The 15,137-nt window shown below is 30.5% G+C and overlaps 2 protein-coding genes across 5 annotated transcripts; both read left to right on the top strand.

The window, feature by feature from the left end:
* Positions 1-144: 144 nt before the first annotated feature.
* LOC123261206 lies at positions 145-4,212 on the top strand. 3 transcript variants are annotated; one of them, XM_044722748.1, is made up of 4 exons: positions 145-243; positions 319-1,860; positions 1,918-3,244; positions 3,584-4,174. In XM_044722748.1, the coding sequence occupies exons 1-4, from the start codon at positions 201-203 to the stop codon at positions 3,864-3,866; spliced, it is 3,195 nt and encodes a 1,064-aa protein (XP_044578683.1). In that variant the 5' UTR covers positions 145-200; the 3' UTR covers positions 3,867-4,174. The 3 variants fall into 3 exon arrangements, with proteins under 3 accessions (XP_044578683.1, XP_044578684.1, XP_044578682.1); XM_044722749.1 differs by having other exon boundaries at positions 146-243; positions 319-3,244; positions 3,584-3,681; positions 4,047-4,212; XM_044722747.1 differs by having other exon boundaries at positions 146-243; positions 319-3,244; positions 3,584-4,173.
* Positions 4,213-5,690: 1,478 nt separating this feature from the next.
* On the top strand, positions 5,691-15,096 carry LOC123261207 (ubinuclein-2). 2 transcript variants are annotated; one of them, XM_044722750.1, is made up of 11 exons: positions 5,691-6,094; positions 8,386-8,490; positions 9,312-9,416; positions 9,501-9,758; positions 9,841-10,418; positions 10,724-10,885; positions 11,000-11,080; positions 11,208-11,243; positions 11,559-11,666; positions 12,593-12,769; positions 13,498-15,096. In XM_044722750.1, exons 1-11 carry the CDS (start codon positions 5,900-5,902, stop codon positions 14,750-14,752), a joined length of 3,060 nt encoding a protein of 1,019 aa, XP_044578685.1. In that variant the 5' UTR covers positions 5,691-5,899; the 3' UTR covers positions 14,753-15,096. The 2 variants fall into 2 exon arrangements, with proteins under 2 accessions (XP_044578685.1, XP_044578686.1); XM_044722751.1 differs by lacking the exon at positions 11,208-11,243 and having other exon boundaries at positions 5,694-6,094.
* Positions 15,097-15,137: the final 41 nt, after the last annotated feature.

The following is a 15,137-nucleotide window of genomic DNA, read 5'->3' as shown; positions in this document are numbered from 1 at the left end:
AGTGCTACAAATAATTATCAGCTGATACATGATAGTTTGTAATTTTAAAAAAACCTTAAAAAAAATTATTTGCTGATGTTTTTGTATACTCGGCACAATATTTTTATGACTACATTTACTTTTAAACTTAAATTTGATAATTATTATACACTCTATTATTTGATAAATATTTTTTATTACTTATTAAATAAATAATTATAATGGAAAAATGCAATAATACAAAAGGACAAACGACAAATAGACGTAAGTATATTATTTTTAATTAAATTTTTAAATTTCTGTTTATGTAAGTAAATTATTAATCTTATTTTGCTTCAGGATATCCACTATCAGTTGAGAATAAAATATATGACAATGATAATGGCAAGAATTTGAAAAGCATTAGTGATAAATATAATAAAATATATGACAAAATATTAAATATAACATCAGACTGTGACAACTCGCAAGATTTTGTATTACAAGTAACAAACAGTATTTTTGTAAAAGAAACTTCTGATGAAAATAATATAAACCATAATAATAAAAAGACACAGGAAGTTAAATCTTCTGAAGTTATAATAATAAGCGACTCGAGTGATGATGAATCATTTTCGCCAGCAAATAATAAAGGTAATACAATTTTGCCGTTAAAAAAAATTGGTGAGACTAAAAGAACCCCATCGTTGACTATCAGTAGCATAGATTCTTCTGATATTTTGACTGAAGACGAGAGTCATAAAAAATCTAAAACAAACTATATATTTACATCAACTCAGCTGAACAACGACGATAGAAGAAACAATGGATCGGTATCCAATGACAGTGGGAATGGCACCCCACTCGGGTTTAATTATTTATCGGAAAAAGATTTAAGAACGCCAACTATAAATCAAATAATGCGTTCGGAAAGTCTAACTAAATTGCCGAACCCGAGCCCGAGGAATGCTAGCGCCGATCGGAGAAAACTCGAGCCAATGAGCGACAAGCGTGATCGTGTACTAGCAGAGACAAAGGGCTCGAGTGTTGACAAAGTCTTAAGCAAACAAACTAATGACGCTCGCATAATTCCGGGTTTCACTAAACGAAATCCAGCAACGCCGGTAAATAAAAAAGCAACGCGTGAGATATTAAAAGCAGTTAAATCGAAGCGCATTGTTTACGATTCTCCCGGACAGTGGCAGAAAAATAAAGCTCCGAATAATTACAACTCACCGGGGCTAATGCGGGGCAGGGATATAATTAACAAGTCTGAGTTGGAAACCAGTAATTCATCGAGTGGAAGCAAGAAAGAGGATCAATCGGAATTTCAACATCCGGCTTGGATCGACGAAACAACTTCGGAGGTATCGGACTCCCAGGAAAATGATTGTGACAATAAAGAGGAAGATTGTGAAAGACCAGCAATAAATGTTACTGAGACACGTGTTATTGGGTACCTTAATCCCATAGAACGTCAGTCGTTGTCACCGAGTGAACGCAAGAAGGAAGATATCGCACGCTGGCTAATGTCCACTGCCTTTGATCAAAGAAGTGACACTTCTTTGAGCGTCATCGGTCCTTCTCAACCAAATAGTCCTGGTTCTGGTAACAGCAGTCTTGAAAGACTCGAGCAGAATTATCAGACTCCGAATAATCGCGCCAAGTTTCAGGCGAAGATAAATTCAGCTACTAGCGGTAATACTAAAACGAATGATAATACTCCGATTACTGGAGGACACTTGAAACAGTTGGAGCCCGTTCAGAGGTCAAAAGTCAATACGCCAAGTACTGGTGATGTTAAACGTTTAGAGCCAGCTAGGAAGAAAAATGTTGACAGAAATACTCCAAATCTTGGAGGAAATTTAAAACCGTCCACGTCTAATACACCGAGTACTGGAGGTAATTTTAAACGTTCAGAACCGGGCAGATCGAGAGTTACTACACCAAGTAGTGGAGGTAATTTGAAACGTTTAGAACCAGTTGATAAGAAAAATCTAAACACGCCAAGCACTGGAGGAAATTCTAAGAGCTTGAATAAACCAGTACAAAAAACGATGGATAATTTTGTGAAGAAAACCAAACCCAGACCTAGGACATCTAAAAATTTAACTCCTCTTTCTATAACGAAGACTGCAACCAAGACTCTAAGGTCTGATGATCAGGCCACGAATGATTCTTCCAATACTAATACACCCAGTTTGAGGATTGAGGACTGCGAGGATATTTTAACTCGACTTTATGGTGATTCCTGGCGCAAGAATGCTGATGCTCTGCTTCCTAAGGAATCTAGAACAGCACCACGAACTGACAAAGTAAAAAAGAAAGTTCATGACACTGCCCGAAGAAGGTCTGATAAAATTGTCAAGTCGATAAAGCCTGTTATTTCGCGAAAAGAGAAGAAAGTGCCGCCGAATGTTAGGAATATACGGGACAGTTTCATAAACGACTGGCCTAGCTCTGAAGATGATGCTGTTGAAACTTCTTTTGTAACGGCGTTGAGTACTCCTATTCCACCAAGTCACACCATTCGACGTAAAGAAACTCCGATGTCTGAGTTGCAGAAAAAAGTTATCGAGATCTGTGATTCAGACTCTGATGATGATAAAACTCCGGTGGTTAAAAACACCAGGAAAAGACTGTCTTTTGGCGATGACAAAAGCTCTGGATCTTTTACGAGTGAGTATGACCCTGGTGAAGTTATTTTACCGAAACCTGTGTCGAGAATTAAAAATTTGCCGACATCTAAATTATCACCTGTGGTTTTCAAGCAACCTGCTGTGACTGTGAGCTTTATCAAATCACTATCCAAGGAAGTGGCGTTGGAGAAAGTTCACCCGGAAGCCAAGAAGTATAGATTGAATTATAAGTTAACTAAAGATGAACTTTGTCAGCGACTGTACAAAATTTTTAATGAAAAAGTATTTGATAGTCAATTACCAAAGAACATGTCCATTGAGTGGAACGCCAGAATGCGCAGAACCGCTGGATTTTGCTACAACAAAATGATCAGAAGCGCTATTGGAAAGCCGGAAAGATCTTCGCGTATTGTTTTGTCAACTAAAATTCTGGATGAGCCTAATAGGCTTAGAGATACTCTTATTCACGAGATGTGTCATGCTGCTACTTGGTTGATCAATGAAATTTCTGATGGACATGGGATTTATTGGAGATCTTGGGCTTCTAAAGCTCTTAAAGTATTTCCAGAATTACCGCCTATTACACGTTGTCATGATTATAAAATTACAACTAAATACACTTATCGGTGTGTTGATTGTGGATATAGGTAAGAACTATATATTTATATAATTATTTCAACGGTCTAATTAGCAATTTGTCTAACTCTTTATTTTTTAGAGGGTGATTTTTTAACTTTTTGATGTAGCAATAATCCAATTATAAATTATTTGAATGATTTAAACCTAAATATTATATCTCTATTAGATAATAATGATATTAAATGCTTTTTTAAAGTGATAATAAATTTTGAACTAATTGTTTTTTTCGTACAAATAGAAGATTCTCTAAAATGGAGTTAGACAATTTGCTAATTAGAACGTCGATTTGGTGAAACTCCTTTTCATCTCCGGTTATTTAATTGTAAAATATTTTTTTTTTTTAATAGTATTGGACGTCATTCAAAGTCATTGGACATCTCACGAAAAAGATGCGGTCATTGTTTTGGAAAGTTTGAATTGCTGGTCAATCGAACAACTAGATCAGGTAGAGTAGAACTTAAAACACCTAATGCCAAACAACCCAGTGGGTTTGCTCTGTTCGTAAAAGAAAATTACGGTTCTGTTAGAAAAGAATGTAAAGACAGTAACCACCAAGGAGTCATGAAGATACTTGGCCAGCAATTCTCAGCAGTTAAAATATCTAAACAAAATGACAAAGATGATAATTAGTTTTAATTTTATTTTATATTTTTTTTTTTTTTATTTTTGTATACTGTAAGATTAGGGATCAACGGTTTTAATTGTACATTGGCTTATTATTTAGAATATATATTTATTTATCATTTTATTTGTAAATTTCAAATTTTATTGCTTAATTTTATAATATTTTTGCTTATTAACTGTTTGCAGGCTGTTGCAAAGTCTCAATTTCAGACAGAAGAAATTTAGTTACGTGGGTCCAGTAAGAATTTATTATTTAATCTATTATAAATAAATGCAATATCAACTTTTGATAGATTTTTTTTTTTTTTATATAAGCTGTCTTTTGAAAAGACTGAATAAACATAAAAATGTAACAATTTTGATTTATAAATAATAATAATTAAAATTCAAATCAATTTTGATTTTCGAAAAATTCCATTTTTCGAGATCAAAATTGTAATTTTTATAAAAAAAATTAAATTACCTGATACATTAAAATACTTTTTGTTTCTCAAATGTAGAATTGATTTTTTCTTTGTGCCTTATAACTTATAACAATTCTTTAAATTAAAAATAATATATTAAATTTGAAATCAATTCAATAATTAACCATTTCCGCTGTAGAATATTTTTCAAAGTGGTCTGTGACAATTAAATAAAAAAAATGAACAACTGTGTTGGTAAAATTTTACATTTAATATTAATGAATGTAAGAATATATGAGATTAAAGTTAGCAATCACTAGATAATTTTTTAATTTTTTTTAACAAACAAATTTGTTTTGAAAAATTATTTCTAAAAAATTGCATTTTTAATTTTTTTTAATTTCTACATGTCAATTTTTTTTGCCATAATTATTTGTTAAAAAATTTCTAAAAATTTTGGAGTATCTGCTGAATTAATTTTCATAAGTTAACAATCACTTGACAATTTTTTAATTTTATTTAACACAAAAATTTTGTCCAAAAAATTATTTTTAAAAAATTGGATTTTTAATTTTTTTTTAATTTCTACATGTCAATTCTTTTTCTTATTTTTTTTTTGTTAAAAATATTCTTAAAGTTATCAAATATCTGCTAAATTAATTTTAACAAGAATATTTATATTCAAAGTTACAAAAAACAATTATGATACTAAAGTTATCCGACGTTTTTAATTATTTGATTTTTTTTTAATAATTAAATTAAAACAAAAAACTATTTTTAAAAAATTTCACTTACAGTTTATGAAGTTTTTTACAAGTGACATTTTTTTTTTTAATTTTTTCAATAAAAATAATTCTAAAAATTTTTAAATGTCGGCTAACTTAATTTTCATAAAACAATTATGAAAATTAATTTAGCAGATATTTGATAATTTAAAAAATTTTTTTGATAAATAAATTATGGCAAAAGAAATTATAAAAAAAAAAATTGACATGTAGAAATTTAAAAAAATAAAAAATGCAATTTTTTTTAAATAACTTTTCGGAACAAATTTATTTGTCAAAAAAAAAAAAACTAAAAAATAATCAAGTAACTGCTAACTTTAATGTCATAGAACAATTTAATAAGTTTTTTATTTTAAAATAGAAGTGAAAGTAGTTGTATAGTTAAATAACGAATAAATTAAACATCAGTAAAATATTTTATTGGTAAAAAAAATTTTTTTATAACCTAAAACTTTCAATAAATTATCACGCTGAAATCATATTCAATAAGTAAAAAATTAAAATCGTAACAATAAAAATTTAACCTCCCGCTAATGATAAAATTAGTAAATAAACATGGATTATTTAATAATAACAATGCAAGTAGGATGGCCGCTTAGTACACAGTAATACACACATTAGAAAAGGTTGACGGTAGTGGTCTTTGGTGAGTACTACTAGCGCACTCTAAAAACAGTCTTTACTGAAAACTGAAGATAGCCGACGTGCTGCTACAACTGGTCCGAATGGTGTTCATGTCGGTACATTGTTTAAAAAGAAGGACCACGTTGTTGTGTCCCCAAGTGGTTTATTGCAGTGCCCGTGATAGTCCGTGATCTAATTAAAATAGTGACGTGCCATATGTATAATAATGTCCGAAGGTGTAAAACGAGTGCCGACACAGAGCCTGGAATCAGCGGGTTCCTTGGGTAACGCAACTAAGGAGAAAAAAAGAGAAAAGGGCAAACAGCTCGCGCCCTCCATACGCTTAGAGCTCTGTCTGGATGACAAGAACGAGACGGCATACGCTGAGTTTAACTACACTCAGCTCCTAAAATCCGCCGAGGTCAGTATCTAAAAAGGTTATCACTGCCTAAATAATAATATTATATTCCCGAATAACGGTGGTACTCTTGCCGCCTACGAGCCCGATGATAAACAAACCTCGCGTAAGCCTCTGACACCGGATTGTGGTTATCTCGGCTAGAAATTATTGTCTTGCTGGTTAAACTCTTGATCGCGCAAAAACTATGGATTCCATTTCACCTCAGCAAGCTTTAATTTTTATTTTACTTCATATTTTTTTTCATTCTTTCTACTGCTGCTAATAATTACTCTGATGATAAGCATCTAGTTTACTAGAATTTTATAAATTTATCTATTTTGTTAAAAATATTAAGATAGCTACGGAAAATAATTATTTTTATATTTTTTTTTTTTCATTGTTACTACGTGGCGTCAGTCGTTCTTATTACATATATGTTGTATGTTGTCTTGTATATATACACATACATAGAAGACAAGATGTATATGTGTGTTGTGTAGTAAACCTTCAGTTGGCACAAGTTGAAGACTAGAGGCTCAGATCGATTTAATGCAGTTTTACTTGACAGATTAATGGACTAAACAAAAAAATAATCCTTTAATTTATAAAATAACATCCGGTATTTGCTTGTTTCAGCAGTTAAATATATAATAATGATTATTATTATTATTATGGCATTCTTGGAAATTTACTGTACTTGATTTTAATATTAATATTAATATTTAGCTCAGTGGGTTGTCAATGTCTTTAGCATGGTCATTTGTAATAAAACATCTGCTCCATCTGCCTAGTGCAATCTAGATATATACCAAGAGACTCCTTCTCATCTCTACGATATATCTCGTTTATCTAAACACTGTGCACTGCATATGCACACATACTTGCACCTTGTATTGTATCGAGAGCCTTACACCTTTTGCATACACAGATTTACGTCTGTATGTGTGTAATGATACTTGAATTGTAATTTCCTTTCGCTATATGTATGTACTACGAAAGAAGGACACTAAACCCTGCTATTATTATGCGGATTAACGTGACCATGCATGCGTAACATTTTATAATATAAATTATTTTTTTATGTTTGTGTTTCGCTGGTTCGTATATTTACGCCGTATATTTATTATCATTTATTGTTAGTTAATTATTCGTAATTAATGATTAAAAAACATTTTTCAGGCGATTTGTTTGCTGATAACAAATTGCGCTTTGATAACGATTTTAGTTTTAATTTAATCAGGAAAATTAATTGCTTAATTTTTTTTAAAAATAATTTATGATAAGTTAAATTTAGTTTTGTTTTATTGTAAATACTCGATTTTATTTTAGGAAGCAAAGTTTAACTTGAATGATGTATTTACGAATTGTCAATGAGGTAAATAAAAGCGGTCTGATGAAAGACGCCCATCGATTCGGCGTCCTCTTATCAGAAGAGCATGCTGAAAGAGCTGGTTCCCCGATGTATTGTATAAAGTGACGGTAGTTCTACAATACGACTGTGTATATATATAGCATATATATATATATATATATGCTATATATATATATATATATATATATATAGCTATATATATAGACATTGAGCGGCATATATATATATATATATATATATATATATATATATATATATAGAAGAGATTGGAAAGTTTATAACTGTAATATAAGTTTAAATATACGCGAGACAGGTATAACGACAGTACATCCATGTTTTCCTGATACTTTCGTACATTTTGCTCATCTTTTACTAGTTAATTTACACATTTATCTTTTTATTATAAGTATAATTTATACATGCATGCTACCACGGAATTTGAAATTAAATATTTAAATATTTAAATTATAAAGTAATAACTTAGATTTTAAATTAAAAAATAATATTCCGTGAGATTAATATTTTTTTTTTTTTGAGAAAATATTTTAGCGATAAATTGTTGAAGAAAATAAGGTGAATTTAAGTTTAAGATGGGCGGTGAAAGTACGGTATGGAGTGCGACGATACTCGAGCGAATGCAATTTACTATTTATTATTATGGATTTAAATCACAATTTCGTGCTATGTGCGGCTGTATACTGGTGATATGAGAAAGAGAGTCTTCGAGGCGGGTTATTGCCCTAAGTCGAATATATGACACATGATCTTAGATGAATATATATATATATATTTCTAGCGCGGTGGATTTGAAGTGGGATATTGCGAACCGGGTAATTTTACGGTTGGATAAATAAGAATTGGGAATCGCGACTTGTATTTATTTTCACTGCAATCTTATTTATTTTGTTTTTTTATTTATTTTTTTTTTTTTTTTTTATAGAAAAAGAGGAGTAAGGAGAACAAAAATACCAATGGGCTGGACCCGTTCGATGATGATGATGATGAGAAGGAGCGGATAATTGCTAGAAAATTTGAAGCTAAATATGTATGTATTTTTTTTATTAAGAGGGAATACCACTGTGACGATCGAAAAAAAGAGATAATTTTCGGGAATTTTTTTGACAGGAAAAATAAAGGAATTTGGGGATCGAATTTTTTTTTATTTTATTAAGGGTACATTAAAGATTATTACCCTTAATTTTTATTAAAAAATATTTAATTATTACATAGTTATTAACAATCTCGTAGAGCACTAGAAAAAATTTCCCCCTCCATGGTCGGTTCGATAACTCAAAAACGGATCATCTGAAAATAAAAACCCAAATTGCTTTTTAATTAGTAAAGACGTAATTATTGTCGCACGTACGGAATTTTGAAAATTTTAATTTAAAAAAAAATGGCGACTGATTGAAAATTTTCTCACTATTCTTACTGTTTTTTTTTTTGTTTTAACCCGGCTAAAAAAATCTTTAAAATAAAAATTTTTCAAATTCCGTACGTGCGACGATCACTACATCCTTACTGATTAAAAAGCAATTTGGGTTTTTATTTTCAGATGATCTGTTTTCGAGTTATCGAACCGACCGTGGAGGGGGGAAATTTTCTCCAGTGCTCCACGAGACTGTTAATAACTTTATAATAATTAAATATTTTTTAATAAAAATTTAGGGTAATAATCTTTAATGTACCCTTAATAAAATAAAAAAACCCGATTCCCAAATTCCTTTATTTTCCCTGTCAAAATAATTCCCGAAAATCACCTCTTTTTTTCGATCGTCGCAGTGGTGTTCCCCCTTAAAAGAGATTTTTTTTTTTTTTAAATAAATAAATAAATAAATAATTAAAATTAATGAAACTTGTTTCTAGGGTACGAGCAATGTAATGAAGAAGAATAAGAAAAAATATGATGACGATGTTGATCTTGGAGCTGGTTATGATGAAAATGATTCGTTTATTGATAACACAGATGCTGTAAGTTTTTTTTTATTAAAAATTTTCTTGAACTATAAATTTTATTATTATTTAACGCTAATAAAATGATTTATTTTAAAACAGTATGATGAAATAGTCCCTCTCGGAGTAACAACAGCACACGGAGGTTTCTACATCAATTGGGGGAAGTTAGAATTTGCTGTTAAAGAAGGAGAAGTTTCTCTGGCACGTACTCTTAATCATACTAATAATGAATCAAGCAGCAGCGAGAGTAGTGATGATGACGAAGATAGTAACAGCCCGCCGCCTAAAAGAAGAGATAGTCGATTAGCCAGCTCATCTGAAGAAGATGATGAAGAAATTGTTGAGCCAGCTCCCAAAGTATTTATCCCTCAATTAGTCTAGATGTTTGTATGCATTCACAGTGACATAGTATATATAATTAAATATAATTTTATTTTAGAAATCAAAATTAGATGAAAATGGAGAGAAAAAAGTTAATTATGATAATATGATTAAGAAAAAAAAGAAGTTAACCGAGGAGTCGACTGTAGATAGTTTAAATAAACAGAAGAATACTGATGATAAACGAGATCACATGGAAGTTGATATTTCGTCTGATACTAATCAAGAGCAAAGAAAAAAATTATCCTGTGATGTTATAAAAACAAAAGATGTTGCGAAAAAAATTAGTAAAAAGCCAGTGACTAATGGTTTAGATGATAATAAAAAATTAGACAATGGAAAAAAGTTAACGGTTAAAGATAGTAATGTTGATAATGCTATTGAAAGTGTCGTTAATGATGGCAAGGCTGATGATGATGACAGTAGAGATACCGTGGATTCGAACAAGTCACGATCTGTTGTTGCTGGTACGTCTTCGGAGGGCGAGGACGGGGATAAAAGCGATTGTCGAATGCCTGATAATTTACCTGAGGATGTTAAGGAAATAATTAATAAACTTAAAAAACACGTCGAGAATAATAACAAAGATGGAAAAATTAAATTTTTCGATGCTTACGCTAATTCTGCGATACTCAAGTAATTTTTATTTTACTTACTTTTTTTTTTTTTTTTTTTTATAAATATTAACTAAGGTAAAAGACCCAGTTATTGACACTTGCAATTTTATTTTAATTAAATAAAACAAATCGACTCTAATAAATTAATAAATATAATTTTTGAATTATAAATTTTTAGATAATTGATTTTTTGAGAACATTTTATTTTTTTAATTAGAATAAAATTGCAAGTATTAATAAACAAGGCCAGTGTTTTTAACCTTATATCATTAAAAGTTATTTATCGCTGCAGCCATTAAATCTAACTTTATTTTTCTAACTTAGCTTGGATACAAAATTGAGGCAAATGGATTCACCAGCGGTTAGGAATCAGGTCTACACTAACCTCGCGCCTCTTATGTCGTGCAGCAAAAACACTCTGAGCAATCGGATTAAAAAGTTGAGCCTTCAAGAAGCCGAGAATAAAGTCCGAGAACCAATGGAGAGGTAGAATAACAAATTTTATTTTGTTTATACGTGGCATAATATTTTTTAACGATCTGTTAATGACCACGATTGAGTAAAAGTTACCCACGCTTGTAAAGTTCAATGCTGTTTCAGGTTGAAGGCGATAATTGAGCAATTAATGCCAGCCGCTGTTTCAAAGTTTGAAGAAGAGTGTCGCAGAGTTGCTGAAGACAAGTAAGATATTTATTTTGTTTAATTAATTATTAAGGGATTATCAAAAAAATTAATTAAATATTTTTAACAAGAGAAAAAATAATTTTTTTTTACACTTGAATACTTACTGAAATTTTTTACTTCCCAGCCCTCATTTATACTGGGAGATATACCGGTACTGTGGGTAAGGCGCCCCTCAAACAAACCTCTTTCTATTTTTTTAATTATTATTATTCATTAATTGTGTATAATTTTTTTCTAACGGTTATATCATTGTTTTATTTGCATTATCATTAGTTATGTTAATTCATTATAAAATTATCGAAATATAAAATGCAGAAAGAGGTATGGGGCTATTTATCATCAGTATCATTATTTCAATCATTAGTCACATCACTCGAGTCATTGTTATTTTAGATTTTTTATAGCGATCAATTTTCAACTAATATTTTATACAATTTATTAAAAATTTAAATAACTAATAAAGTTATATTTTCAGAAGTTTTGAAGCTCCGGTGTCTGATGGAGATAGCAGTGATGGAAATGAAAAAGTATCTAAGAAATCAAATTTCCCACGCAAGCGATTCCCGTGGACATCTGAAGCCAAGTAAGAATAAAATTATTTTTATTAACCCGTAATGGTCACACTTCTTAAAAATAACGTAGTGGTCATACTGGGTCTAGTTGGCCCCATGCACGGAAAATATTGTTGCTACTTGCGTTCTTTTCAACATTTTCACTTGAGCCGTTTATGAGAGTAATTCTTAATACTTCCGTCTGATAACTCAATCATTTTTTAGTTTTTTCTTAATTGTTTAATTGTAAAAAAAAATGCGAGAAAGTCAAATTTTGAAAAATTTGACTTTTTTTACTAAAAACTTCATCAAAACTTCATTTTTTAAGAAAAATGAAAATGACCTCCGGGGTTCTACTCCGGATGTCGTATACTTTGAATAAAAAGTGGTTAGGTCGAGCTTTTCAAAAAATATATTTATTTGTGCAATTGAAATCGTAAATTCCCATGAATCTCATAAAATCTTCAAACAATCATAGATGGTATCACAGATACCATTTTGAATGATACACGGAAAAAAGAAAACTCGAAAAATTACAGTATATAATGCAACGTGGCGCTTCGCGATGAAAACTGGAAAAATTACAGTTTCAGATTGTAATTATTACAGATTTTATAAGAATTACATTGTAGAATGTAATATTTACATTGAAAGCTCTGAATATTAAATTAAAAAATTGAATTTAGAAAAATGTTATTTCAAACTGTAATTTTTCTAGTTTTGATTACGACGGGACTGATTTTACATTTTATACTGTAATTTTTCGAGTTTTCTTTTTTCCGTGTATCTTCGAAGCAAGAGCAACTCAAAAATTGCCTGGGGTCATCTAGACCCATAATGACCACTATGGGTTAAAGTAATATTACCGAATCGAATGTAACAAACATTTCTAAAAATTATTTTTTTTATTATAATAATTTAAGATACAATTATAATAAATGAATTTTAAATTTATTAGGAAAGCGGTGTGTGACATAGCAACAGTATGGCGCCAATATTACAAAGTTCGAAAGCCAAGGAAAGAAAATATGGATTCATTTGTCTCGACATTCATGGAGAGTAAAATTTTACCGCTTTGGCCCAAGGGTTGGGTAACCATTGAAACTCTATTAAAGTACTCTACTCCAGAAACACCGTAAGCATATATATATTTTTCAATACTCATGATCTACTAATGCTTTATATTCAATGCTTTGAACAGTTTACACAGACTGTCATCTGTATATATCTGCACGAGTCAATTTAATTGAAAAATTATTTATTATTGATGCTTTTTATTGAATTCTAATAATTTATTGTAAAAAACGATCATTTATTAAATTTCACAATTTTTTTTTATTTTTACGCACGTAGATTTTATTTTTCTGGTGGTTGTATGTTTTAGGGTCTACGTTGTACTGGATTAAATTTAGCCTTATTTCTTTGCTCAAACCAACGATTTTAGATTAATTATTTTTAGTTGTTACTTTTATTTTGTAATAAAAAAAAAAAATCGTTTTAGTCAGCTGCGTTAAATGTGTGCCATGTTTTCTGTTCATTATTTATTTATTTAATGAATGCGTTTAACAATTTATTTAACAAAGTTTTCATTAAATTCTTTAGTTACATTTAAAAAAAAAAAAAAATCATTCATTTATAAAATTTCTGTTAACAATTAATATTTTATTATTTCTTTAATTTCATTCTGTGAATAATAAATGAGTGGATAATTTTTTGTATGCATTATTAAATTTTGTTATTAAAATAAACATCTTAAGCTTTTTTTTTTTCTTAACTCTAATACTGCACCTTGTAATCCTTTATCGGCTTAAAATAAAAAAATAAAAAAAAAAAACACCACAAAACTGAATGACTTTGTTGCAGTGGCAAAAGAAAACTGAAAAAATCAAAGGATAACGTACAAGCGAACAACGCTCAAATAGTTACTAATAATTGTACCTCGAGATTGGAAAACACACCAAGTACCAATACAAATATCAATAATTTAAATCAACAAGAACGTTCTAAGACACCGACAAATTTAAAAAGTTCTAGTTCTTTAGACAACATAAGTTATACGTCTCCTTCTTCGCAAGCCGTTAAATCATCAGAAATTACGACATTAGCAGTAACAGCAGTACCAGCGGAGAAAAAACAAACAAACAATACCAGTAAATACAAAGATAAAATACGAGAGGGATCAACGCCGTCTAGTCATCTGGATAACAGCGTACCAGCGCCAATAGCTAAAATATCTGTGGTACCTACGTCTCAGTTGATGGCACAAAAACCTAAAGCTCATTCTGATAAATTTAATCCACTTAATTTAACTAGTAGTACTGTTTCAATAACACCGGTTAATGATTACCAGAAAGCCAATAAATTGGATGAAGTTAAAAAAGACGTTGTTTCGATAACACCGTTCTCAGACACCGCTGTCGAGCATGGCAATGTTAAAGTTGGATTTCTAGTGTCTAATAATTCTGGATCTAAATCTCTACCACTTAAACATCGGATACTTAATGACAATGCTGACAAGAAGATAGACGATCGCGATATTATTGCAACTGTTGGTGTCAATACCGCTGATAGCAAGGATAAAAAATGCGATCGTTGGATAGAGGATAAATACAAATCATCGGGTGATATGAAAAAGCGACGCAAGGAAATAATAACAATGCATTTACCTCAGCAGTCCTCATCGATAACGAAACATGAGGTCTCAAGTATTCTCCAGCCTAAGTTGGGGCTATCTCAAGAGGAGATTGACAGGCAGATTGAGGAAACAGAGGCTGCTACCAATTTTCTCAGCCAGATAATAAACGAGGAGTCTCCGAGATCAACAAGCGAGGGTAAGCGGAAAGAGCCCAGTTTGATTGATGACGGATTGGTTTACGCGAGCACATTTCCACCGAGTGAACAGGATAAAGATGTTCAAATGGTGATGCGTTCGCTTAAAGAACTTCAGGAGTTGCAGGAGAACAAGTACTCGCCGAGTCATTCACCGTTCCAAAAATCTAAATCTTCTCATCAGTATGTTGGATTTTCTAGCGATTATCATCAACATTATCACAATAAAAAGGATGATAAATTGAGTAAAATACCAAAAGATGAACCACATTGGTTGTCACGTGATTAATGTTAATTGATAATCTACGACTGATGCTGATTATATTCCATCGACTTGAACAAATACTTCCAACTCGTTCCTACGGTTTTTAAAATCTGAATAAAATAAAAATAAGTATTTTAAAATTGCCTGACAGTTGTAAATATATTTAAATCAATACTTAGATATGAGTAGTGGGTAAACATATGTACAGGTACATAAATTGTAAACAAATTAATGTGTGGTAGGCTTTGTACATAGTGCTAAGAATGGAGAGGTTTTTATTATTGTAAATTCAGAACGAAAATTCACCTATTAAATTAATTTTTGTAAAATTTTCAAAGGTGTCAGCGATTCATTGATTTTTTTTTTATTTTTATGTTTTAATGATATTTTATCTGAGAAAAATAGTAAA

The sequence above is a fragment of the Cotesia glomerata genome, linkage group LG3, assembly GCF_020080835.1.
Source record: "Cotesia glomerata isolate CgM1 linkage group LG3, MPM_Cglom_v2.3, whole genome shotgun sequence".
Taxonomy (NCBI): Eukaryota; Metazoa; Arthropoda; class Insecta; order Hymenoptera; family Braconidae; genus Cotesia; species Cotesia glomerata.
The sequence above is the reverse complement of the archived record's forward strand: the minus strand, read 5'-3'. Positions and strand labels throughout refer to the sequence as shown.

What these genes read in the sequence shown, in the direction of transcription:
- LOC123261206 (XM_044722747.1), top strand. Translation starts at nt 201, where the DNA reads ATGGAAAAATGCAATAATACAAAAGGACAAACGACAAATAGAC. An exon ending in AGGACAAACGACAAATAGAC is followed by an intron (nt 244 to 318) that starts GTAAGTATATTA and finishes ATTTTGCTTCAG; the next exon opens with GATATCCACTATCAGTTGAG. An exon ending in TGTGTTGATTGTGGATATAG is followed by an intron (nt 3,245 to 3,583) that starts GTAAGAACTATA and finishes TTTTTTTAATAG; the next exon opens with TATTGGACGTCATTCAAAGT.
- LOC123261207 (XM_044722750.1), top strand. Translation starts at nt 5,900, where the DNA reads ATGTCCGAAGGTGTAAAACGAGTGCCGACACAGAGCCTGGAATCAGCG. An exon ending in GCTAATTCTGCGATACTCAA is followed by an intron (nt 10,419 to 10,723) that starts GTAATTTTTATT and finishes TTTCTAACTTAG; the next exon opens with CTTGGATACAAAATTGAGGC. An exon ending in CCGTGGACATCTGAAGCCAA is followed by an intron (nt 11,667 to 12,592) that starts GTAAGAATAAAA and finishes TAAATTTATTAG; the next exon opens with GAAAGCGGTGTGTGACATAG.